At 44.2% G+C, this 27,165-nt stretch overlaps 1 protein-coding gene across 3 annotated transcripts in view; it reads left to right on the top strand.

The window, feature by feature from the left end:
• The first annotated feature begins 2,287 nt into the window (after nt 1-2,287).
• The window catches only part of LOC137347209 (uncharacterized), a 34,548-nt gene continuing 9,670 nt past the window's right edge, over nt 2,288-27,165 (top strand). Inside the window, exons 1-13 of one of the 3 annotated variants that reach the window (XM_068011435.1) lie at nt 2,288-2,550; nt 7,299-7,526; nt 10,049-10,396; nt 12,676-12,740; nt 14,170-14,332; nt 15,250-15,320; nt 17,177-17,513; nt 17,601-17,697; nt 21,843-22,051; nt 23,299-23,435; nt 24,359-24,524; nt 24,613-24,854; nt 24,975-25,103. In XM_068011435.1, coding sequence (XP_067867536.1) covers nt 2,385-2,550; nt 7,299-7,526; nt 10,049-10,396; nt 12,676-12,740; nt 14,170-14,332; nt 15,250-15,320; nt 17,177-17,513; nt 17,601-17,697; nt 21,843-22,051; nt 23,299-23,435; nt 24,359-24,524; nt 24,613-24,854; nt 24,975-25,103 — 2,358 coding nt within the window. In that variant the 5' untranslated portion in view covers nt 2,288-2,384. Of the gene's footprint in view, nt 2,551-7,298; nt 7,527-10,048; nt 10,397-12,675; nt 12,741-14,169; nt 14,333-15,249; nt 15,321-17,120; nt 17,514-17,600; nt 17,698-21,842; nt 22,052-23,298; nt 23,436-24,358; nt 24,525-24,612; nt 24,855-24,974; nt 25,104-27,165 lie in introns of all 3 variants that reach the window. The other 2 variants (XM_068011436.1, XM_068011437.1) reach the window with 2 other exon arrangements.

Genomic DNA, 27,165 nt, shown 5'->3' with positions numbered 1-27,165 from the left:
CAAACCGCTGACCACCTCCAGGCGCTTACCCATTGTCTCTCGAGACAAGGAGGCCAAAGAAGAAGAAGAAGAAGTGGAAATCCAGAACTCTCCCCAAAAAACTTTCAAAGCTGGAAGTCAATTGAAAATTTCAAAACTGAGATTGATAGGTCTTTGTTAGACAAGGTTATTAAAGGTTATGGAAGAAAGGTGGGTAGATGGAGTTAAGATGCAGATCAGCTGTGATCTAATTGAATGGTGGAGCAGGCTTGAGGGGCCGAATGGCCTGCCTCTGTTTCCCAACCTGTCCCCATATCCCTTTTCCTGTATTTACCTATCCAATCTTGAATAGTTTTTGCCTGAACCCTGGAAGTAAATTCCACAACCTCACAATTGTCTGCGTAACAACACTACTCCTGGTCTCTGGTCTAAATCTCACAATTATCTGTCCTAATCTCCTAATTCCGACCGCTCAACCATTAGAAACAGTTTGCTTCTTTCTACCCTGCCCATCCTTTCATAATTTTGAACGCTTCTATTATATCACCCTGCAACTGCTTTGTTTGGATGAAAAAATGCCCAAATTTTCACATCTTTCTTCATATTTGAATTTCCACACAGCAGGCAGCAATCTAGTTAATCTGCACTGTACCCTTTCTAATGCCTCATTATTCTTCAAATTGCGTGCAGCCCAACACCAGACACTAAAATTACAAATGCTGGAAATCTGAAATAAAAACTGAAAATGACGGAAATACTCAGCAGGTCAGGCAACATTTGTGGAGAGAGAAATTGAGTTAATGTTCCAGGTCATTGTTCTGACTGTTAACTGTTACTCTCTCCACAGATGCTGCTTGACCTGCTGAGTATTTCCAGTATTTTCTGTTTGTATTCCAATACTGCACTCTGTATTTTAACTGAGGTCTCAAGGTTCTATATAAGCTCAGCATTCACTTTTATATTCTAAAGCTCATGATAAAACCTAATTTTTCCATTCAGGTTTTTACATTATTGACCTCAGATACTGTCCTTCAGTGTCGTGTGAACCTCTCCTCCAAATCCCTGCTCTCCCACAGTCCTGACAGTACAGGATAATTAATGCTCCAGCCGCCCCTTATGTAGCCATTCCCCCTCTGATCACTAAAGGATTCGACTGGCAGAGACTCACATCCTGCTGACAGTGAGGGGAATCTTGGTTGTTCTCATGGACGCTCTTCAGTTATTCCGAGACTGGGAATGATTCCGTATCGTCTAAAACCGAGCCTGAGCCCACCATCACTTCAGCTTCAGTTTCAGTCATGGCCCTGACATCACCTGGTAAAAGTGCCATGCCCACTGAATTTGATGGGCCCAGCATGTCAGACTGGTCAGAGATTGAGAGCCTACAAACCAGACCCGTTCCCCACCTTCTCCTCCTCCCAGTATTGCTGTGTCCCAATGTTGTCATGTCCTAATGTCACTGTGCCTCAATGTTGCCTTGCCCGAGTGTCCAAGTCTCATTGCATGCCAGTGTCGCCCTGTCCCTGTGTTGCCATGTCCCAGTGTCACCGTGTTCCAGTGTTGTTTTGTCCCATGTTCCAATGTCCTAACCCAGGGATATCATGTCCCAGAGTTGCCATGCCCAGTGTCACCGTGTCCCAGTGACCCTGTGTTCCTAGTGCCCCAGCGTCACCGTGTCCCAGTATTGCTGGGACACCCAGTGTTGTTGTGTTCCAGTGTCACCGTGTCCTAGTGCCATGTGTCCCCCAGTGTTGCAGAGACCCACTGTCGCCATGTTCCCGTGTCCTTGTTGCAGTCACCCAGTGCTGCGGCGCCCTGTATCATTAAACAGTGCAGGGAAAAGTTGAATCTTCGGGAGAACAGCTACAGTTTTGCCAGCAACATAAAGTGGATTTATTGTCCAGTGTTGGTTTCTGCCAGAGGGGGTTGAGGAATCAGCAGGAGCCCAGGCACCCACATTTTGGTCACTCCTTGCACTGTCTTTATCTGAGGACAGTTTGGCCAGTGACCCTCCAGCCAGGGTGGAACTGCCACTGGTCTGAGTTGCCAAGTTACCACTGTTGCCTGGTTACCTCTTTCCCAGGTTACCCAGTTGCTGGTTGCCTTGTTACGTGGTTGTGAGATTAACTGGTTACTGGTAGCCAGGTTACTGGTTGCCTGGTTACCCAGCTGCCTGATTACCTGGTAGCTTGGTTACCTGTTCCCTGGTTGTCAAGTTACTCGGTTACCAGGTACCCAGTTGCCTGGTTACCGAATTACTGGTCGCCTGGTACCCGGTTGCCATGTTACGGCCGCAGAGGTAGCGAGGGGCGGGCGGAGGTAGCGGATGTGGGCCGGGCTCGGCTGCTGTGTTAAAGCCACGGGCCGGACCCGAATCCCCGCTGTTGTGAGAGGCTGAGGCCGGGATGGCGGTGCCGAATCCCCGGGAAATGAAGCTGCAGGACAGCGCCGAGTGGAACTCGCTGGATTCCGGCTTCGTGTCCGCCGACCTCGGCCAGAAATGGAGCGAGTTTTACCGTCACCTGTCAGAGCTGCTGACCGAGGCTTTGCGGCAGGTCTACGGCCCGCAAGGTAGGCGAGAGCAGGACACTCCGGCCACTGACCCCCAGCTCCCTGGGGCTGGGTCGGGCGGTCACTGCCCTTTGGCCTCAGTTAAATATCAGATTTCAACAACAACAACAACTTGCATCTGTATAGCACCTTTACTGTGGTAAAACAACCCAAGGTGACACGGAGCCACAAGGAGATCTTCAAGCCGCTGAGCAGAAGCTTGGTCAAGGAGATGTGTTTAAAGAAGCAGTTCCAGAGCTGATGGTCCACTCAAGGTGCTAATGGTGGAGGATGTGAAAGAGGCCAGATGGAGTATTGTGCTGAGGTGTTGGCTGGAGAAATAGAGGGATTAGCAAAAAAATCAGAATTTAAAAATTTGAGGTGTTGTCAGACCAGGAGCCAATGTGGATCAGTGAATCAGTTTGGGGCAGCACAGTGGCGCAGTGGTTAGCACCGCAGCCTCACAGCTCCAGCGACCTGGGTTCAAATCCAGGTACTGCCTGTGTGGAGTTTGCAAGTTCTCCCTGTGTCTGCGTGGGTTTCCTCCGGGTGCTCTGGTTTCCTCCCATATGCCAAAGACTTGCAGGTTGATAGGTAAATTGGCCATTAATAATTGCCCCTAGTATAGGTAGGGAAATATAGGGACAGGTGGGGATGTGGTAGGAATATGGAATTAGTGTAGGATTAGTATAAATGGGTGGTTGATGGTCGGCACAGACTCGGTGGGCCGAAGGGCCTGTTTCAGTGCTGTATCACTAAACTAAACTGAACGCGGGGCCGATAGATGAACAGGACTTGATGCCGGTTAGGATAGAGGTAGCAGAGTTTTGGATAAACTCATGGAGGGTTGAAGATAGGCTGACCAGGAGAGCATTGGAATAGTCAAGCGTGGAGGTAACAAAGGAACGAGGCTTTCAGCAGCAGATGGGCTGAGGCAGGTGTCGATACGGACGATGTTATGGAGGTGGAACTAGGCCATCTTTGTAATGGCTCAGAATGATGTTGTGAACAGTCCTGTTGAGCCTGAGACAGTGGCCAGGGAGAGTGATTGAGTTGGTGCTTAAGGGACTGAGTTTGTGGTAGGAACCAAAGACTTTTTCCAATGCTTAACTGGAGGAAATTTCTGCTCGTCCAATCCTGAATGTCAGACAAGCAGTCTGACAATTTAGAGATAATGAAGGGGTCAAGAGAGGTGGTGGTGAGGTGGAGCTGGGTGCCATCAGTGTCCATGTGAAACCTGACATGTTTTTGGGTGATGTTGTCAAGGGGCAGCATGTAGATGAGAAATAGGAAGGGGCCAAGAATTGGTCTTGTATTGTACTAAATACTTCTTTGAATACCTCCCACAGTTTTTCTGTAGATTCATCTGTTAACAGCTCAACCCAGTTTAATTTTGAGCTTGCATCTCATTCCTTCAAAGTTAGCCTTACTTAAATTTGAAAGCATCTTGATTGAGCTTAATGTCAACCTCTGTCATGTGATCAGATTTTGTTTGATAATGTTCCGGTAAAATGCCTTGGGACACTTTACTACATTGAAGCTGCTATGTAAATGTAAGATGCTCCTTTACTGTCAGATTACTAATTATTACTGGCTTGTTCATAACTAAACCTATGATGACCTGTTTCCTTGTTGATTCCAAAACACATTTTTTCAGAAAACTATCCTGGATACACTTGAGAAATTCATTGCCTTTATTATTTGAGCTGTTTTGCACTTCCTCGGTGTTAGTCTCCCATAAAACTGCTTTGACTTTGCTACAAGCTCCTCTGACCTGTATTTGTGCATCCCACTATGACATCATTCTATCAGGAGGACTGTAGACATCTCCCATCAGAATCTTGCATCCTTTGCTTTTTCTTAATGTTACCCAGAGTTTCCACTGCCTGCTCATAATCAGTGATATCAGTAAGTTCCGTTGCCAGCCCTGTCCAAAAGCACCCGAATTCCCCAAACAACCAAAATAAAAAGTACAGAAATACCCAGCCACAAAGCAATCCACAGGCAGCTGCTGAAAAACCGCATCTGACTTTACCATCATGTCACACACTGTTCATATTGCAGGTATTGGGTTCAGAGAGACGCCAATACACTTTCCAAACCTTGGGCCAGAGGGACTCGGACACTCTCCCTTCCCCAAACATACTGTTCAAAGCCTGTGTTGGGAGTGGCTCAGCCAAATTATTGACCTGGTTAGGAAACTGGCTGAGCAGTAGGAGAGTCAGGATGACGGGAAGCATGTGACTAGTGGTGAACCAGAGGGATCTTTGTTGGGACCTTGACTATTCCCTGTCTTTCTTGATGACTTAGATGATGGGATAGAGAACCACATATTCAGGTTTGTCGATGATGTAAACAATGTAGATGAAAGCACACAACTACAATGAGATAACAGATTAAGTGAATGGGTAAAACTGTGGCAAACAGATGCCAGTGTAGGCCAGTGCAAGGTCATCTGCTTTGGATCGAAAAAGGATAGATCTAAATGGTGAAAAACTAAAAACACTGGAGATCCATGATTAAAACGTTATGGCCAGGTACAGAAAATAATCAAAAGACTAATGAAATGCTAGCCTTTATATCCAGAGGACTAGAATACAAGGGGGTGGAAATTATGCTTCAGCTATATAAAGCTCTGGTTAAACCACAACTGGAATACTGTGCACCACACCTTAGGAAGGATATATTGGCCTTGGAGGAAGTGCAGCGACGATTTACCAGAATGATACCTGGACTCTGACTATTAAATTACAAGGAGAGATTACGTAAACTAGGTTATATTCCCTGGAATTTAGAAGTTTAAGGTGTGATTTGATCTAAGTTTAAGATATTAAGGGGAACTGATAGGGTAGACAGAGAACAACTATTCCCACTGGTTAGGGAATATAGGACAAGAGGATGCAGTCTTAAAAACTAGTGCTAGACCTTCCAGGAGTGAATTTGGAAACACTTTTACACACAAAGAGTGGTAGAAGTTTGGAACTCTCTTCTGTGGAAGGCAATTGATGCTAAATGAATTGTTAATTTTAAATCTGAGTTTGAAAGATTTGTGTTCGCCAAAGGTGTTAAAGAATATGGGGCAAAGGCAGGTATATGGAGTTAGTTGCATATCAGCCATGATCTCATCGAATGGCAGCATAGGCTAGAGGGACTAAATGGCCAACTCCTGTTCTTACATTCCTGGGATCCGAGAGACCGGAACACGCGCACACTCCCTTCAGATTATTGTTTTTATTCTAAATATTAAGTATGTTACTTTTGCTGCTGAGTCTCTAACGCCAGTTTTAATCAGTAAAGTCACTGAGTCTTTTTTGCTGCGAGTCACGCTGTTGAGCTCTTGACCCAGCTGTATTGCTAAGTAATACCTTTTCACACTGCCTGACCTTCAGGGTTCCTCAAAGACACATATGTGGACTTGAAACAGTTTCACAGATGCAGACCCCGCAGTTTCGCAGCCAGTTTCTGAATCTAGCCTGCAGTACATATAACAGCAATTGTTTTTCCAATTCATATTTTAGTCTTGTCCTGCAGTACTGTTTATAAATGGCAGTTGGCAAAGATGATCTGTATTCCGTAGAGCACTTGCACCCTCTGCTGGCTGTAAAATGTGGGCTTCACTAGCAAAGCCGGCATTTACTAGTTGGCCTTCAGAAGATGGTGGTGGGCCTTCTACTTGAAGCATAGCGGTCCTTGAGGTGAAGATACTCCTACAGTGCGGTTAAGTAGGGAGTTCCAGGATTTTGGCCCAGCGACGATGAAGAAACAGCCAATATATTTCCAAGTCGGATGATGTGTGACTTAAGAGCAACTTGGAAGTGGTGGCTGCTCTTGTCCTCTAGGTGGTGAAGATCATGGGTTTGGGAGGTGCTGCCGAAAAGCCTTGGCAAGTTGCTGCAGTGCATCCTATAAATTCACTCCCTCCAACATCAGCGCACCATTGCAACAGTGTATGTTTAAGCCAACGGAGGGGCTGCCAGTCAAGAGCGCTGCTTTGTACTGGACGGTGTCAAGCCACATTTATGGACAAACCGAAGTAAGGAAAATGCCCAAACCTTGCTTCTCTCAGGAGTGAAAGGATTTTTCTTTGTGATTTTTCCTGTGTGTTCCTAATCTACAGAAGACTTTGGGAACATTTCTCTGATGCCCAAAAAAGGACCAGTGCAGAGGGATAAATCTCAAAAGGTGCACTGTAAAATGCAGTAAGAGGAACTCCACCAGCCAGTTACCAATCCTAGATTTGTTGCTGAAACAAATGCTGTAAACTGGAATCCAGCTGTTACAATTTCATTCTCCCTCCCCTGCGGTGCTGCAGAAAGCCAGGAGAGGAGGAGTTGTGACTGACGTCCTGCATTACCGTCTAGTGGCAACAGCTGCAATTACACAGTTAACCTTTAAACAAAATTAAACTTTTCACCTGCTGAATAAGACATTGCCCCATGATTGTTTAACTCATTATTGGGAGATTACTGTGCTGGATATCATTTTGTCTTGCAATTCATGAGCACACCAGGTGTTGGTTTGTGCAAATGTAAGGTGTCTAAATTGGAATTTTGGTGACGGTGGGAATTAAGTATGGAGAGGGAAGGAGGTTCTAAGTAGACATGCTAATATTACACAATTAATAAACTTTAAAGCCCATGTACCTATCCCACATGTGAACCCTCAGTTTATGGTCATCCAAAAGATGGACAGGCCCTGTCCCCAGGCCTGGGGACTTTAATTTTAATGAGTACAATTCCTCAATTATCTGTTTGGCTCTGTTGATACAGGAGACAAGGGGCCCTTCCTACAACAGCTGGAAGTTCGGACTGAGGGGAAGTGTCTGATGACCAGAGAATGGCTGGGAATCCTGGAGACTTTAAACCAGTCAGAATCAGACCTTGTGGTGGAGATGGCAAAGACTCTGATACAAGTGAATAATGAGTATTATTCTTGTATTGGGCACGGTCAATTCCAAGAAATCTACAAACACCTGCTGCAGAGGGACCAGGAAATAGGTAATCTGACTCGACCACATTAAGGGGGTAATGATGGAGTGAAGTCATTATCTGTACAGCAACTGTGACTGTGTAAGGGTGGGTGTCATGTTTCTTGGACTGGTGGAGGCTCAACACAGACATTTCATGGCAGGAGATGTGTTGGAGACAAGGAGCCGGGCCTTTAAAGTTTCTGGGGATGCCAGTGTCCTCGGGGATACAAAAGAGTGAAATCAGGACAGGGAAGCAAAACAGGCATAATGGCATCAGTCACCATTAAACAACACACCCAATAGATAATAAAAGCAAAATACAACAGATGCTGAAAATCTGAAATAAAAACAAGAAATGCTGGAAGTACTCAGCAGGTCTGGCAGCATCTGTGGAGAGAAGCAGAGTTAACATTCAGGTCAGTGATCCTTCGTCAGAACTGGCAGAGCCAGAAATGTAATAGGTTTTAAGCAAGTAAAGCGGGGGTGGGGCAAGAGATAATAAAAGAGGTGTTGCTAGGACAAGGTCACAGAGAATAACTCACCAGAAGGTCATGGAGCAAAGGCAAATGGTATGTTAATGGTGTGCTGAAAGACAAAGTGTTAGTACAGAGAGGGTGTTAATTGACAGAAAACTGAACAGCCTGGCCCCAAGCACAAACATGAAAAAAACAGTGGGTAGGCACAGTAGAAACAAACTAAAATAAAATAAACACATAAGAAAAAATAAAAAAATAACTAAAACTGAAAATAAAAAGGGGGGCCCATCCTGCTCTGAAATTATTGAACTCAATGTTCAGTCCGGCAGGCTGTAGCGTGCCTAATTGGTAAATGAGATGCTGTTCCTCGAGCTTGCGTTGATGTTCACTGGAACACTGCAGCAATTCCAGGACAGAGATCTGGGCATGAGAGCAGGGGGATGTGTTGAAATGGCCAGCAACCGGAAGGTCGGGGTCATGCTTTCAGACTGAGCGGAGGTGTTCCGCAAAGTGGTCACCCAGTCTGCGTTTGGTCTCCCCGATGTAGAGGAGACCACATTGTGAGCAGCGAATGCAGTATTCGCTCCGCGACAGGATTCCCCTTGTCCTCGCTTTCCACCCCACCAGCCTCCACATCCAAAGGATCATACTCTGCCATTTCCGCCACCTCCAGCGTAATGCCACTACCAAACGCATCCGCATCTTCCCCTCACCTCCCCTGTCAGCATTCCAAAGGGATTGTTCCCTCCGCAACACCCTGGTCCACTCCTCCATTACCCCCACCACCTCGTCCCCTTCCCACGGCACCTTCCCCTGCAATCACAGGAGATGTAATACCTGCCCATTTACCTCTTCTCTGCTCACTATCCAAGGTCCCAAACACTCCTTTCAGGTGAAGCAGTGATTTACTTGTACTACTTTCAATTTAGTATACTGTATTCACTGCTCACAATGTGGTCTCCTGTACACTGGGGAGACCAAATGCAGTGGTGACCGCTTTCTCATGCCCACATTTCTGTCCTGGTATTGCTGCAGTGTTCCAGTGAACATCAACGCAAGCTTGAGGAACAGCATCTCATTTACCGATTAGGCACGCTACAGCCTGCTAGACTGAAAATTGAATCCAATAATTTCAGAGCATGCGGGGCCCCCCTTTTTATTTCTTTTGTATGTGTATTATTTTATTTTAGTTTGTTTCTACTGTGCCTACCCACTTTTTTCATGTTTGTGCTTGGGGCCAGGCTGTTCAGTTTTCTGTCAATAAACACCCCCTACTAACGCTTTGTCTTTCAGCAAACCATTAACATACCATTTGCCTTTGCTCCATGACCTTCTGGTGAGTTATGCTGTATGACCCTGTCCTAGCAACACCTCTTTTATTATCTCTTGCCCCACCCCCGCTTTATTTGCTTAAAACCTATTACATTTCTGGCACTGCCAGTTCTGACGAAGAGTCACTGACCTGAAACGTTAACTCTGCTTTTCTCCACAGATGCTGCCACACCCAATATGTAGCCCTGTTCAATTCAGTAAAAATGAAGATGGGGCAGGACATATAAAGGGGACTGATGCAATTCTGCTCGTGTCTGATTTTCATCCTTAAGATCTCGCCACTCTCTTTTCCCCCCCCACACTGCCGCCCCGCCACCTCAGCATGGGCAGACATCCCGCTGTGAAATGGCAGAAACTGTTCCGTTAGGTGGAGCCAGGAGGTTCCTCAGGAGTTAGTGGTGCCCTTCTCTCTTTTTCCGCCACACACGATGGAACAGCCTCTAGAGGAAATCCTCAGCCTCGGTCTGGATTAGCGCATAGGTGTTAAAGAGAGGATGGACTTGTGGATTAACTAGTTGCAAATTCACAATAATTGACAGTCAGTTCAGAACATGTATTAGTTGGAAATAGAAACTAAATTACAAACTGAAAGGCATTACTTTTACAGCGCCTCATTAACTCCTCCACAATTGTCTAGTTTACTCTGAATTTCAATGTTCAATAAATTAAACTTTGTTTTCTCGCAGATTATTATAATTTCAGTATTTTCCATCTGTTCTGATATCTCTCTGGTTTACATCAGGCAATCTATTGGCCTGCTCCATGGAAGCTGCTGGAACACTGGACTTGATGAAGGTGGATTTCGATTTGTTTGCCTCTTTAATCTCTGCACATCCACAATTTGCTGTCTCCCTGAAGGATGTGACCTCACAACACAGTCAACAGGAACGGAGAGAGTTTTTCCAGAAGATGCGCCGAATGCTGGGCCAGGAATGTCTGGATGAGATCTCGGACCAGGAGAGGCAGGGCTCAGCATGGTGTGCACGAGAATTCTTGCATGCTCTGCTCCTTTCATTAAAAACCCCACAGGACCAGCTCAATACATTCTCAATGTTCCATGGAGATAAGATCCTGCTGCCAATCAATATCGGTAAAAAAAAATTGTATGTGTTGGTAAAAGCAAATCTCTTTAAAAAAAAAAATTAACCAAGAAGCATAAACTGCTCTTTCGGTTCTTGATCAGTGGCAGCACACACCTCTGAGTGAGAGGGTCATGGGTTCAAGTCACACTTGAAGACTCTAGGATATGAATCTAGGCTGACACTGAGGGAGCGCTGCATTGTTGGAGGGGCAGCACAGGGAGCGCTGGCAAAATATCAATAAAGCAGTGAGAGTAGAGGCAATGGATAGGATAAAAATTGAGAGGGGAGAGGTACTAAAAAGCTGGCTGTGCCTAGGGTAGAAAAGTCACCTGGTCCGGGTGGTTTGCAACCCAGGTTGCTAAAGGAAGATAGCGGAAGGGCTTGCTATAACCTTCCAATCTTCCCTTTATATGGGGGAGGTGCCAGAGGATTGGAGAGTGGCAAACGTGACACCCTTATTCAAGAAAGGGTGTAAGGACAGTCCTAGAAACTACAGATCAGGTAGTTTAACAAGAGTGGTGGGTAAGGTTTTAGCAACTATAATCAGGGAAAACATCAACGGACACTTAGAGAGGTATGAGTTAATTAAGGAAAGCCAGCATAGATTTGTAAAAGGCAGATCATGCTTGACAAATCTAATTGAATTTTTTTGATGAATTAACAGAGAAGGTTGAAGGGAATGCGGTGAATGTTTGATAAGGTACCACGTAAAAGGTTGGATAAGAAAATTTGAAGCTCATGGAATAGGAGAGTCAGTGTCCAATTGGATAAAAAAATTGGCTTATGGACAGAGAACGGCGAGTCATAGTAAATGGTTGCTTTTCAGACTGGAGTTGGAAACAGTGGTGTTCCTCAAGGGTCAGTGCTGGGACCACTGCTTTTTTGATGTATATAAATGACTTGAATCTTGGAATACAGAGTAGAATCTCAAAATTTGCTGACCACACCAAACTTAGAGGTGTGGCAAACAGTGAGGATGATATGAACCACCTGCAACGGGACATAGGTTAGCAGAATGGGCAGAGAGGTGGCACATGGCATTTAATACTGACAAATGTGAGGTGATGCATTTTGGTAGAAGGAATAGGGAGAGGCAATATATACTTAATGGCACAATTCCAAAGAGTGTGCAGGAACAGAGGGACCTGGGGGTGCATGTGTATAGATCTTTGAAGGTGGCGGGACATATCGAGAGAGTGGTTAGCAAAGCATATGGGATCTTGGGCTTCATAAATAGAGGCATTGAATAGAAAAGCAGGGAAGTTATGCTGAATCTTTATAAAGCTCTGGTTAGGCCCCAACTGAAGTATTGCATCCAGTTCTGGTCACCACGATTTAGGAAGGATGTGAGGGTCCTTGCAAGGGTCCAGAATGGTTCCAGGATGGACAATTTTAGTTACAAGATTAGGTTGGAAAATCGGGGTTTGTTCTCCTTGGAACAAAGAAGATTGATGGGAGATTTAATAGAAGTGTACAAGATTATGACAGGTTTATATAAGTTAGACAAGGAAAAGCTGTTTCATTAACAAATGGTACAAGGACCAGGGGACACAGATTGAAAGTTTTTGGCAAAAAATGCAGGAGGAATATGAGGAAGCACATTTTTACTGAAGGGGTGGTAATGACCTGGAACCTGCTGCCCACAAGGGTGGTGGAAGCGAAGTCAATCAATGACATCAAGAGGAAGTTGAATAGGCTTTCAGGGCTACGGCGATCGAGCTGGGGAGTGGGACTGACTGCATAGCTCCGTGGAGAGCCGGCATGGACTCTAGGCTGAATGGCCTCCTTCTGTGCTGTTAATGACTCTATGATTCTATGTTGGAAGGGCAGCACTGAGTGAGTGCTGCACTGAGGGAGGGCTACATTGTTGGAGGGGCAGCACTGAGGGAGCGCTGCACTGTTGGAGTTGCCATCCTTTGCATGATTCACAAAATGGTGATCTTTCTCTTTTCAGTGAATGTTAAAGATCCTATGGCACACAAGGAATTTTCCCAGTGTCCAGGCTGATATTCCTCCCTGGGCAGACATTCTTTTTCCAGCCAACATTATTAAAGTTAGATTAGTCAGTCGTTTATCTCTTGCTGTTTTCAGGATCTTCCTGTGCATAAAATAATTACATAACAGTTAATGGCAGGTGATTTGAACTTTTATTGCTGGGTGCCCCAGTGACTGATTTCATTATTGTCTGGTGATCAAAGTTTAAATGACTCCATTGTGTGAAGTGCTGAGAGAAGATAAGATGCTACAGAAATGCACATCTTTTTTTAACCTGTTTCATTCTCTTTAGATTCCAGATGGTCAAAGATTTTTAATAAAGTGATGTTACTTGTACATAAACACACCTTCTTCAAGGTTTGTATTATAAATACAGGCGTATATAATTGGTTATTAGCTGATCTTGCAGCTTTGCCATGGGGCCTGAGCTCAGGTGTGATTGTTGAGTTGCTAATCTGGCCTATCCCTGTAAGCCCACTCCTCAAGTGCCCCGTGGGAGGCTGATTCACATAACTGTAGGAGAATTAAAGGGCATTTGTATCTAAATTGTAAACTTCTGGCTCCATCAGAAGAACCCAGCATAAAATGACAATCATTCTTTCTCATCTAAGATTGTTTTGCATCTATAATGAAGTGGGATGTCAGCACTGAGAGTCTCTGTGCAATACAGGCTGAGGAACTGGGATATAAAATACTCAAGCACAATAGTGCCATCACTGGCAGAAAGGTGTAATTACAGTGTGACAAATTTATATAGGCAGATTCCATTTATAAATATCAACATAGGATTTTATACTGGAAAGTTGACAGAAACCATATGTAAAGATAACATTCTTAGAGTGGTTATTTCAAGTAACTAAATGCAGAAATACAATGATAGGGCTGAGAATGCTAATGTCCTGTGTTTGTGAAATTAGAACAGGCTTCAGTGATTACAAATAGAATCTTACAGCATAGAAGGTAGCTGACTCTTCAGCCCATCATGTCTGTGCCAGCTCTTCGATTCCCTTTTGAAAGTTGATATTGAATCTGCTTCCACTGCCCCTTCAGGCAGTGCATTCCAGATCATCATAACTCACTGCGTACAAAAAAAAAACTCCTCGTTTACCCTCTGGTTCTTTTGCCAATTATCTTAAATCTGTGGCTTCTGGTTAGTGACTTTCTTGACACAGTAAATAGGGAGAAACTGTTTCCACTATCAAAACCCTTCATAGTTTTGAACACCTCTATTAAATCTTCCCTTGACTTTCTTTGCTATAAGGAGAACAATGCCAGCTTCTCCCATCAATTAGACACATTTTGGTTTCCTTGGGAGAGTGGATGCAGAATAGACCAGCACAGAAATAATTCATTTTTGGGTCAACTTGGAATAGAGTAGAATAATCATAGAGCACAGAAGGCTATTCGGGCCATCAAGTCTGCACAGGCTCTTTTGAGGAGCAATCCAGTTAGTCCCACTCTTTCCAGAACTGAATAACTGTTGAGAAAGAGAACTTGGTATTATAGAAACATCAATAGATTCAGTCAGGATTAGAAAAGACTAGAAATCCTGGCTGGGAGAGGAGCAGTCTACAACTGAGAGTTCTACATGGACTGTGGCCGGAATGGGTTGGAGGACCAAATGGCCTTTTCCTGTTCCAAGGTTACCTACAAGATTTATATATTAATTCAGATTGTTTTTTTACTGGGTATCGTTGCTTAGCAACGCCTACTCTCTGGACTACAACATTTGTGCATCCACTTAACAGCTTAACAAAGTTCTAATATTTTAAAATGGTCTTTACAGGAGACTGAAGTGATGGTGTGGTTTGGTCCCACTACAGCTGATACATTTCTGAAAACGTGCTCATCTGTTGGTTACCCACACATTAGCTGTGAGCTGAGCAGGAACAAGCCTGGCGGGAACATCGTCAGATTCACTCAACAACTGGGAAAGCAGCAACAACGTGGTAAGTTGGATATTTGTGTGCGAAATGTGCTGAATTTTTATATAATTACAGTTATTTGCACGTTGGGAGCCCAGACTCCTCGTCAACGTCAAAAGAAAAAGGGTTTTTTCTTTTGCTTCTTGGACTGTTTCTGTGCAAACGGGTGGAAATTCAACTTGAATGGTAGCGCAAAATGAGCAGTGTCACATCGGTCAAACCCCGCCTGATAGTCGATTCCATTGACTTCAATGAAGCTGAATATCTTATGAAAGTGTCCATTTTGTGCTACCATTCGAGGTGAAATGATGATTCTGCTCAGAAAGACATCTTTGAAAAAGATGTTGGCCAAATGTTTATATTAATTTAACGAGAATAGGTGAGTGGCCCTTTTTAAGGTTAGGAAGTAGTATTAGCAGCACCAAGCCTGTGTAAAAATGGCTTGGGGTCCTGAATACGTCATTGTTTAAATGTATTAATTATCCCCTCCTCCAAGGGTTTGGGCGGGAGGGGGCCCTCCTGAATATCTCAATGGCCGAACGCTCCAGTAGAAAAGCAGCAACTAGTTTATGTAACTTATGTCCTTGACCTCCTTGTGGCAAGACGAAAAGACCTGAGTAGGTTTTACCCATAAATTTGTCCTTTCCCATGCAAATCCGCAGGTCTGCCTGACAGCCACAATGATGCCTTCATATTGCGCCAGTCTTTGACCCTACACAGCAAGTAAGAGGGATGCTGCTCATCAGCGAAGGTCATCCCTGAACGCTTGACTCATTGCTGCTCTGAGGAACCCATGCTCACTCACTGAACTTGGTGCCAATCAGACAGATAGTTTGACTCGAACCCTTATCGAGCAACAACACCCCTGTTTGGACAGGTCTAGTGGTTCAGCGAAAGTATCCCTTATGATGGTGGTTTACTGCATAACTTTTCTTTCCAAGGACAACGGATGGAGCCACCACTGGATGAGGACCAACAACCAGATGGTGAAGGAATAAATACATCAAGAATGGTAGAGAATCAGAGTCCCAACAGCAGTCCCTACCCCTACACCTCCTAGTCCTTCCACCCACCCAAACAACCAATGTTGATATTCAGTCATGAGGAACAATGTCTAGATTGGGGAGAAATAGATTTGTGTGGGGGTGGGGCGGGGGGAAGAAAGTTGTGAGGATTTGGGGGAAAATGGAATAGTATAGTGAGTGATGGAAGAGGATATAGGGATATTGAGCAGTTGAGAAGGTACAGAGATTATTGGGGTAGTAAACAGTTATGTTGGGGTGTGGGGTACTGAGAATTTGGGCTGGTGCCAGGTAAGTGAATACTTGGAGGGTATTTGGATATTTGGAAAACAAGTGGTTGGTGCTGTATTAAAAAACTAATCTAATGGTGACCATGAAACCATTGTCGATTGTTGTAAAAATCCATCTGGTTCAGTAATGTCCTTTAGGGAAGGAAATCTGCTGGCCTACATATGACTCCAGACCCATAGCAATGTGGTTGACTCTTAACTGCTCTCTGAAAAGGCCTAGTAAGCCACTCAGTTCAAGGGCAATTAGGGATGGGCAATAAATGCTGGCCTAGCCAACGACACCCACATCCCATGAAGGGATTTTAAAAAAAGGTAGTGGATATTTAAATGGAGAGAGACTCTTTTTATTTAAAAAAAAGTGCAGTACAGAGGGATCTGGGTGTTCTTGTGCATGAAACACAAAAGTGCATGCAGGTGCAGCAAGTAATTAAGGAGGCAAATAGAATTTTGGCCTTTATTGCTAGGGGGTTGGAGTTTAAAAATAGGGAAGTCTTGTTACAATTGCACAGGGTGATGGTGAGGCCGCACCTGGAGTACTGTGTACAGTTTTGGTCCCTGTATTTAAGAAAGGATATACTGGCATTGGAGGCAGTTCAAAAGAGATTCACTAGGCTGATTCCTGGGATGAAGGGGTTGACTTATCAAGAACAGCTAAACAGGTTAGGCCTTTATTTATTAGAGTTTAGAAGAATGTGGGGTGATATTCTTGAAATGTACAAGATTCTGAGGGGGCTTGACAGGGTAGATGTTGAGAAGATGTTTCCACAAGTGAGGGAATCTCGAACTAGGAGACATAGTTACAGAATAAGGGGACACTGATTTAAAACTGAGATGCAAAGGAATTTCTTCTCTGAGGGTAGTGAATGTCTGGAATTCTCTACCCCACAGAGCTGTGGAGGCTAGATCACTGAATGTATTTAAAGAGGCGGTAGATAGATTTTTGAAATATCAGGGAGTTGAGGGCTATGCGGAGCTGGCATGAAAGAGGAGTTGAGTTCCGGGGCAGATCAGTCATGATCTTATTGGATGGCAGGGCAGGCTTGAGGGGCCGAATGGCCTACTCCTACTCCTCCTATTTCTTATGTTCTTATGTGCTCAGATGAAAAAGTGCAAGAAATTAAAGAATATTTGGGCCATATGTTGATTTTAAAACATGGGGAAAAGAAAAATATAAAAGGAAAATTAGATTTCTTTTAAATTGCTGATTTGTTTAGATTTAGTGACATGGTGCTGGATTCGTCTGAGAGGGGTGTATGCGTGTTTCTCTTTCTGTCTATGTTTGTGTCTCTGCCTCGTGGTGGGGGAAGCATTGTAAGTGATCTAATATAGTTTAAATTGAATGTTAGCTTGGAAGGAGTCAGTTCAATCTTTTATCGCAAGTGATTGAACGACAGAACCCAGATGCTTTGGAAGGAGAGGATTTTCTGAACTACAATACTGTGAGACTGCTTGAGGCATGTTTATCCGAGACTAATGTTTTGATTTGTCAACTATGTGCAGTTCAAGAGCTGGAAGCTGATTCCTCGCCCTCAATCTCTCTTCCCCAAACTCTGCAGCATGCACAACACTCTGCCCTGGGAAAGTACATTACGAAGCAGGAAGGTTTTAAACCTCCATCATCTGCTGACCCCTGGCTGTTCCGATTGGCAGGGGCTCTGGCCTCTAAATGGAGGGCAGTAGCCAGAGATTTGGGTTTCAGTGAGACAGACATAAAGAAAACGGCTTTGGATCCTTGGTACAACCACCAGCACCGAATGTTCCACTTCCTGAAGAGACTAATGGGAGAGGAAAGTGTGAAGTTCACAGAGCTGTGCTTCCTCCTGCTGAGCAAAGGCAAAGAATATAAATGTTACAAGGAGTTGGGACAAATCGTGGGATCAGCTTTGACAGCTGGTACATTTTCTTTTTCCTTTTCTGAATGTTTGGTTAGAGGATATTTTGAAGAAATTAGACTAAGTCAGTGATTGTGGCTTCTTTCAGATGCAGTTTCAAACATGGACATTATCCAAGATGCTGCAGGTAATCGGGATCATATATTTCAGGAAGAGAGGAGGAAAGAGCCAGGGGAGCAGAACAGGTGAGTGCCTCTGGAACTGATGGCCATTCGCTGAAAGGGAAATTTTCTCAGCAGCTTCCAGTCAAATACAGAGCCGTTCGAACAAAAATATCACTTATTTTCTGGCTGTCTGCTTTAAACAATTTGTGCAACATAAACATCAAATAATGTTGTTATTGTTGGCTGGCATCTGTGAATTGCTCACAGGACAGTCAGGGGATGCTAGTTTCTAAGAACAAAAGTATTGAACCATAAATGTATGTATCACAATGTAGTATTCTGCCACTAAAGTTAGAACAATGTCACTGGAGATCTAATAATGTATTAAAAGTCTTGCATTTCCTGTAGAAGTAGTTGTACTTCCAATTACAGCAGCCAATCAGAATTGGAGGTAGGTAACGTAGTATGAAAAAGGAAAGGAGTTGGATAACTATGCATTCCATATGTCAGGTTTTGCATGTCCCAATTCCTATGTTACACTTGGAATGGGCTAATTATATATGTAAATTCTTACAGTTGGTGGGATGGGCAGATAGGTGGCAGATGAAGTTCAATGCAGAGAAATGTGAAGTGATTCATTTTGGTTGGAAGAATATGGAGAGACAATATAAAGGGTACAATTCTAAAGGGGGTGCAGGAGCGGGGGACCTGGGTGTATATGTGCATAAGTCATTGAAGGTGGAGAGAGCAGTTAATAAAGCATACAGTATCCTTGGCTTTATTAATAGGGGCATAGAGTACAAGAGCAAGGAAGTTATGTTGAACTTGTATAGGACACTAGTTCGGCCTCAGCTGGAGTTTTACGTCCAGTTCTGGGCGCCACACTTTAGGAAAGATGTGAGGGCATTGGAGAGAGTACAGAAAAGATTCACGGGAATGGTTCCAAGGATGAGGAACTTCAGTTATGAAGATAGATTGGAGAAGTTAGGACTGTTTTCCTTGAAGAGAAGGCTGAGAGGAGATTTGATAGAGGTATTCAAAATCATGAGAGGTCTGCACAGAGTAGGTAGGGAGAGACAGGGCAGTGGCAGGAAATGGTCCCCTGCAGTTCCCCTGCATGTGTAGTGAATCGGGCCATGACCAAACCAGCTCCCCCAGAGGAGACTGAAATAGCACTGCAGGCAGATGACCATGAGGTCTGTCTGTCTGAAACTTTCTTTGGAAAGTTAGAGGACCCAGGGAATGGATTAAATGGATCTTCCCTAGCTGAGGTTCAGTGAGCCAACCCAGTACTGAGAGAGTTAGCACAGGCTGTCCAGACTGAAATTGAAGCAGAGGGAGTCTCTGATTGCTACTATTTAAAGAATGAGGTACTGATGAGGAAGTGGAGTTCTCCTCAGACCTGAGGACAAAGAGTGGACAGTGGTTCACCAGTTAGTGGTGCCACAGAGGTACCAGAGAGAAATATTAAGAATGACCCATGAGATTACAGTGGCTGTACCTGTTGGTATACGAAAAACCAAAGCCCGAATAAGACAGCAGTTTGACTGGCCAAAACGCCACAAAGATGTGGTGGAGTACTGCAGGAGTTGTCACATGTGCCAGGTTAAGGGGAAACCCCAACCTACAGTGAAACCTGCACACCTAAGTCCTGTACTGGCGTTTGGAGAACCCTCCAGCAGAGGGCTCGTGACTTGTGAGGGACCACTGTGAGAACAGAAGGGGAAAGACAGGCACAGGGCTGGCAAAATGTTAGAGAGGAAAGGGGACAAGATAAAGGAAGTCCAGGAGGATTCCCAAATAAAAACCCCTACTGTCCGGTCAGCCAACCCTGAAATGTTGAAAAAAGTAGACCCACATCGTCCTATGTAAATGCAGGTACCCGAAGCACCCCACCAGAGTTGCTAACCGCATTTATAGAAACCTGCAAGGACAAAGAAAGTCCTCAAGAGGGCAGAGAAACCGTGAGGGTGATGCCTCACTTAGTTGAAGTGCCACAGGGGAGTGCAGTAGAATCTGGCCAAATATCTGCAAGCAGGAATGTCCAAGAGGACAAAGGAAAGATTAGTAAAGAATGTGCCCCCTACAGTCAGGAGAAAAAGGAACCAACCATAACCCTAAAGTGAAAAGCACTTGAATGACTCATCAGAGCAATGAAAGAGAGATCAGAGTGGATCCACCCACTGCCGACTCCCATATCAGAGCTCCAACCCTGAGCTAATTACATCTAACCACCACCCCACAAAGATTTCAACAGGAACAAAGGCACCCTAGACAGTCATGGAAATGTGCAGACTGCAAACCTCCCCAAAAATCATTCCCAACATATAGCAGGCTGATAATGAAGAAACTTTAAACCCCTTGGGCGACACAGAATTATTTCAGACCCACCTCAAGGGAAAAAGGGCAGTTTAAAGCAGCACTGCTACAAAGGAACGACAGACTGTAACGATTATAAGCTTTCTAAATGAATGAGAGAAATGCGTGTGTGTTTTCCTGTACTTTCTCTTCTTTTTATTTTATAATGAAATTCTCCCCCTAATGTCGCATTTCCTGCTGGATGTGGAGGTGTGACGGAAACCACACCTGCCAAATGGAAACATATTAATTGCATCATATGGAACACTATTATTTGAACATTTACTGGACATTGAAATAACTTGTTTAAAAAACCACAGAACAGTGGCTGAAAACATGGTTGCACATTTGCATTCTGAAAGGCAGTTGCATGGAGAGACAATGGGAGTACTCCCTGATTGACGAAACCCATCTGGCTAATTGAATCAGTGATTCTTGGCAACGCAGCCGACCTCTGACATCATCAGACTGCGCCAAGATACGCACATGCGCAAACGGGCTGCTGCTGTCTGCGCGTGTGCTGCCTTCCGGATTGCCAGGACTGGTTGGCACATGTGCAGATGATGTCATCACGTTATGCGAGGAAGTGGGGGGTGGTCGTGGGAGAGCGGCTGAAGACCTTGATGGTGGCGGGTGTGCTCTCCTCCTCCGCTCTCTTCCCCCCGCCCGCCCTCTTCACCCCCCCGCCTGCTCTTCTCGCTCTTTTTTCCCCCCCCCACCCCCTGCCTGCCCGCTAGCTCTCTCCTCCCCCCACCCCCCGCCCGCTCTCTTGCCTCACCCCGCTCCTGCCCGCTCTCTTTGTCTCTCTCTCTCTCTCTCTCTCTCTCCAGCCATTGTGTGCTGCCATGTGTTTACTTTGCCTTTGTGTGATTATTAGAGCAGTGCCATCTTTAGTCCTGGCAGCTGCCTGAACATCGAAGACTGTGATGTTTTAGTGGCCAAGGCTGCATTTGTGCATGTGCCCATGCAGCGCCACCTAGTGGTTGCATTGTCAGCAAACGCAGCCTCTGTCAATAGTGATGCTCAAGAGACGTTAAGAGCCAGCATTCCACCACCCACCCCATCCCCACCCCCACTGAGAGTGTCTGGTAAGCTTGGAAGAATTAACAAACTTCGCAGGCGTTGCTGTTCCAAACAAAGAACTAGTTACGTGACTAACCTGCTGGTCAACCTGGAGTTGACTGAATTGTGCTCAGTGAAGTTTTGAGACAAACTGCAATGGAACTTCATGAAGAAAGCACCTCTCTCTCTCTCTCTCACGCAAAGTTCCAGGGATCCACGGAAGTAACTTAAGCCTCAAGACAGAAGACAAGTGAAGCAAGTTTGAACGTGTGCACTGGGCCCCAATGAGAACTTAACTTCAATCAAAGACTTTACATCCAACCTAAAACCAGTAACTGAATTCCATCTACTACTTCAAACCTTTCCCCCTTTAATTCTTTCTCCTTCACTGTATCTATTCGTGTGTGTTTATCGTGTATGCATGCCAGCATGGTTGCGTTGCGTATTCTTGGTAGTTTTAACTGAGTTATAGTTTTAAGGTTAATAAACTTGCACCTTTCTTCTTTAAATCTGAGAAAACCTGTCTGGTTGATTTCTTTACAATTACAGTAAGAGAGCTGTGAGCAAGGACTCACTGAGAGGAAGCTAAAAACACTGTTTTAAATGTTAAACCCTGTTACAGCTAAACCAGGAAAAGGCTGAGAGGGGAGCCCTAGACCCCTTCCTCACCTGGTCATAACAAAAGTGATTATGAAATGCTAAATACAAAAAACTGCTTTAGTCAATTAAAGTGGATTGTAAGGACATTAATTAAGTAGCCAGTTCAATGTGGTTGATTTGTTTACCTGTGCACTCATTCCCGATAGGTACCAACATGTAGCAACCATGGTGTATGGTGGTCTTAGACTGATTTATGATCAATGTAATGAAGCTCCAACTATAAAAGGAATAAATGTGAACGAGTTTGAGAGTTTTCTGAGCCAGGTGTCCCTGGTTGGGCCTCCTTTCAATGTGCAGGCACCCAGTGCTAATACACAGCTGCTCTTGATACTGCCCAAATACCCATCATGCTCAGGTGAGTCTCAGATCATGAAGAACAATATGAAAAGCTATTTCATGAGAGTTGTGTTTTTCTATTTAATCAAGTATTTGTTCTTTCAGAATACATAAGTACCGGTGGAGTTATTATGGGATTAACATAGATTGATTGCTCCTGAGTTTAAACAGCAACACTCACATTCTTTCATATTCCCAACACTTAAAAGGACAAATCAAATCCATTCTACAATCATTTTAAATTAAAGCTGTTTTGGTTCTGCTTTTTTAGTTTAGATTGCAGGAGATAGTTGTATGTGAACCAGTTCTCCATGTGTATGCTACTTATTCTGATCACAGACCCATGAGAAACAGGGCCTACGATTCTACTCGGGCCTGGTAATATCCCAATTGCTTTTATACCCTCCTTTATAATGGGGAGCCTAAAACTGTACACAGTACCCCAACCGGGGTCAACTAGTTTATCATTACTTCTTTGCTGTTGTATTCTATGGCTCTAAATACAAAATCAAGTATTTGGTTAGTTTTTATGGCATTATCTGCTTGCAGTGCCATCTTCAACGAGCCGTGTATCTCCACACCAAGATTTTTCTGCTTCTCTATTGCATTTAAAAGCTTAGCATTTTAGATGCATTTCATTTCCCTATTTGTCCAAGGTATATTTCATATTTTTCACACTGAACAGCATCTGCCATCTGTCTGCCTATCTTTTTGGCATTATTTCATCTTTTTGGCCTTTCACAATCTTTGTCACAGTTTTCGATAGCCCCAGACAGATGTTTACACTCTGTGCATGGTGAACATTTACACTGAACAGCAAACTGTCTGCTCATCACTCAAATTGACTGTAGGTTTAAGGAGCTGATTTACTTGGCTCTTGTTCACAGATCCTCAAATCAGAGCTTTTTTTTTTTTTGCCCCAATATGTTCTGATGTTATTTACAAAGCTGAGCACAAGAGGAAATATGGGCTTTTAACCCAGATCACCTTTACCCTGAAGTGAGGAAGCTGGAAGTTGGGTTTGAAATGCTCAGCTTCTGGGGTATCCCGTTCCATATCCCAGTGCAATTGGGAGTTGGATTGATTATGTGACTTTATATTTCATTCCAACTTTAGTATTTAAAGAACTCACGATTTACTAATGATAGGATGGACCATAATAGCTGCCCAAATAAGGACTGACCTAAAACTACACTTTCCTTTAAAGTGTCTCAAACTGACAGTCGAAGTTTCCAATGAGTTTGACATCATCTCTTCCGATTACAGGACTGGACATCAATCCTACTGAGGTAAAACACAACCTCGCACTTTTCTTGGCAGAGAAATATCCAGGTCAGAAAACGCACCTGAAAACTCTCATATTCAGAAAGTTGCAGCAGTTGTTTAGTGAAGAAGAGCAGAAGGTAATCTGATTCTTCAATGAAACCTTAGAGTGCTATGGAAGCAGAGAGCGTACAACTAGAAATCCACTCAGACTTTTATTTTAATTACAACACAATCTTCCTGTGATACTTGGGGTGGGGTGGGGTACAGAGGTAGAATCATAACTCACCCTTCGAGGCAGAAGCCAGACGAGAGGAGGGGTAAGCAGTTAAAATGGAGCAGGAGTCAGACCCCTGGCTCCCTGCACTGATCCTGCCAATTACAATTTTGTTAAATGCCAAAAACACCCAACTAAGACCAGCGGGGTCTATGTTTAAATATGCAGATCGGGTCCTGATGCAGTCATTGGGACCTGCATCGAATCTTAAGCCCAGGCCTGCACAGAGAAGCCTTGGTAGCTTCCTAACTAGGGTACATGTGTCAGGAACAGCAGTCAGAAAGGAAGCTTTCTTTAGGTTTTCAACAGCTGACCTGTAACATTAACACTGATGTGTAAACATGGAGTGAGATCAGCAATATGATCACATATCACAGTGGAAACTGGAAAATAAAATCCCCAGAAAACGGTATCAAAATCAAACCTATGAACTCTCGGTGTTGCTGTATGTGGTGCAAGTCTGGTCCATACCCAGCTCCTCCGCTGCAGTGGTCACCCAAGTCATCTTCCACGTATCTGGCGATTGAAAATGGATAGTGTCCATAGGGACACCATGTACAAAGCTCTAGATAAAATGGGGAGAAACTACCCAATGTCGCCCTTATCCTGATCGCCACCTTTTGTTTGCTGAGGATATGCGGTAGAAAATAAGTTATTGCATTAAAAACAAAGCAGTGAAAAGTTTCAGTCAAGGTGTTTTCTCAATACAGTGTGTGTGCGCTTATATTTTTCAAATTATGGAGTCATATTTTTATGAAATGTTGGAACTCTGTTTTTATATTTCAGCTTCTTCATACTTACCTGCTGCTGGAGGAGGTTGGTGCAATTGTTGACCTCACTGTATCGAAAGGAAAACGACATTTGCATCTACTGTGGGACGTTATGCAGGAATTCGGGGCTCTGATTAGAGCATGGCCTGTGAGATATCAGAACCTGCTACAAACCAAAGAAAGTAATATTCCTTTTAAAGGTTACCAAGAATCCCATTTTGCTGTTCTCTTTGAACTCTATTTACAAACTAGTTGTTGTTTTTCCCCCAGTTCGAGTCGCACAAATCAGAGATGAAAACCTCGAGCTGTTTGTCCCTCTGGCTGATACCGGATCGCATGTCTGGGTTCTGCTTCACTCCCATTCTCCCATTGCTGTGGTGGAAAAACTCTGGAACTATTTCACTGACTGTGAGGCCTATTGTTTGTTGTACAAACCAGTGGGACGATTGTATATAAAGAACAAAATCAAAATGTTTGCATATCTGATTCCCAACTGTGACGCCTTGGTTCAGGTATATCACCTCGACTCGATTTCAATACTTCAAAAATTCTAAGCAAGTATTCAAAACTGCTTATTACATTGTACCTCCTTAATCCGAACTACACTCTATTCTAATTTCTTCTTCTATCAGGCATTAAACAAACAACATGACAGCTACAAACAAGTGTTTAAAACAAAACTGTTAGTACACAAGAATACGTCATACAGACTGCAGTTCGGAAATACAAATGTAGCCAACATAATCTCTGTCATCCCCGAGGTAGGTTTGACACTGCTTTAACCAAAGCTCTGGAATCGGCAATCCCTCTCCCACAAAGACTGTCATTTCAAACACTTTAGTTGTTGGAGAGTTTATGGGTCACTTCCAGGATGGTGTATGGCTGCTGAATGAATGGATCCTGTGTCCCTCCTGCATCAACCTGTCACCAACCATATCACAATTATGGGTCCATGGACCCGTGGTATGTGCACCTCTGTCTGCAGGATGAATCAAGTCCTGAACTAGAAATTGAAAATTGTGCAGTTGTAGCTGAGCTGGTCACTTGGCTTGCTGCTGGCAGTTGATTCCCTGAACCAAATTCCAAAGAGGCACCTGCCATGAGTATCTGGATGGGTTTGACTGAAATGGAAACCTGTCGCAGGATTCCTTCTGACAACTCAGATATTTCTCCTCTCTGACTTACTGGCAGGACTTGGTGATGTATCCACTTCAAGTTATGTTCATCTTTCACAACCAATTTCTAGAGTTACATGTAGAAAGGTTAAAATAAAACCTTGAGTCTTCAGCCGTGAAAGGGAAGTGAGTGGGACCTGTAGAGGTACATGGGAATCTGGTACTTCTGAGGTCTGCTGAGTGTAGGGATTGGAATTGATGCCATTACAGAGATCAGGATATCACTGCAGCATCAACAGGTCCTCTCCCTAAAGCTGGGCTTGGAATCTCTCTGATGAAGATTCTCTTCAGGTACATGTGTGTCTACCTAATGCTTCAAAAGGTGGAAACTCTAAGTTTGAGGACACAATAATGATAGAGATGTTAAATCTTTTCATTCATTGTCTTAACATTTTTGTTCAGATGAATTAGCACCAGGCAAATTAGGAAAAAGTGCAAATTTGAGCAATGTTGACGCGCAGGCCCCAAGTTTAACGCTCCACAGCCTGGCAGAAACTGGGCAGGGGCAGTTAAAATACGAGGAAGGACTTAATCTCCCACCATTGTACTGCCTTCCTGAAATCTCTGAATATATATTTTTTTCATGGGATGTGGGCATCGCTGATGATTTGTTGCACATCCCTTAATTGCTTGAGAAAGTGGTGGTGAGCTGCCTTCTTGAACTGCTGCAGTCCATCAGGTGTGGGTATACACACAATGCTGTTAGGGAGGGAGTTCCAGGATTTTGATCTAGCGACAGTGAAGGAACGGTTGTATAGTTTCAAGTCTGGATGATGTGTGGCTTGGAGGGAATATTCAGATGGTGGTGTTCCCACACATCTGCTGCCCTTGTCGGTGGAAGATGATGTGGGTTTGGAAGGTGTTGTTGAAGGAGCCTTGGCGAGTTACTGGAGTGTATCTTGTATATGGTACACACTGCTGCCACTGTGCAACGGTACTGGAGGGAGTGAATGTTTAAGCTGGTGGATAGGGTGCCAATCAAGCGGGCTGCTTTGTCCTCAATGGTGTTGAGCTTCCTGAGTTGGAGCCACATTCATCCAAGCAAGTGGAAAGTATTCCATCACACTCCTGACTTGTGCTTTGTAGATGGTGGACAGGCTTTGGGGAGTCAGGAGGTGAGTTACTCGCCACAGGATTCCAAGCCTCTGACCTGCTCTTGTAGACACAGTATTTATGTGGCTGGTCCAGTTCAGTTTCTGGTCAATGGTAACCCCCAGGCTGTTGATAGTGGGGGAATTCAGCGATCATAATGCCAGTGAATGTCAAGGGGAGATGGTTAGATTCTATCTTGTTGCAGATGGTCATTGCCTGGCACTTGTATGGCACGAATGTTACTTACTACTTCGCAATTCAAGCCTGAACGTTATCCAGTTGTTGCTGCATATGGACACTGACTGCTTCAGTATCTGAGGAGTTATGAATGGTACTGAACATCATCGTACAATCATCAGCAAATATCCCCACTTCTGACCTTATGATGGAGGGAAGGTCATTGAGGAAGCAGCTGAAGATGGTTGGACTACCCTGAGGAACTCTTACAGCAGTGTTCTGGGGCTGAGATGATTGGCTTCCAACAACCACAACCATATTCCTTTGTATATTCCTTTGACTATTAATCTGTTCGTTTGAGCACATGAGCAGGACGCCC

Source organism: Heterodontus francisci, chromosome 31, assembly GCF_036365525.1.
Source record: "Heterodontus francisci isolate sHetFra1 chromosome 31, sHetFra1.hap1, whole genome shotgun sequence".
In the NCBI taxonomy this organism is placed as follows: domain Eukaryota; kingdom Metazoa; phylum Chordata; class Chondrichthyes; order Heterodontiformes; family Heterodontidae; genus Heterodontus; species Heterodontus francisci.
The sequence above is the reverse complement of the archived record's forward strand: the minus strand, read 5'-3'. Positions and strand labels throughout refer to the sequence as shown.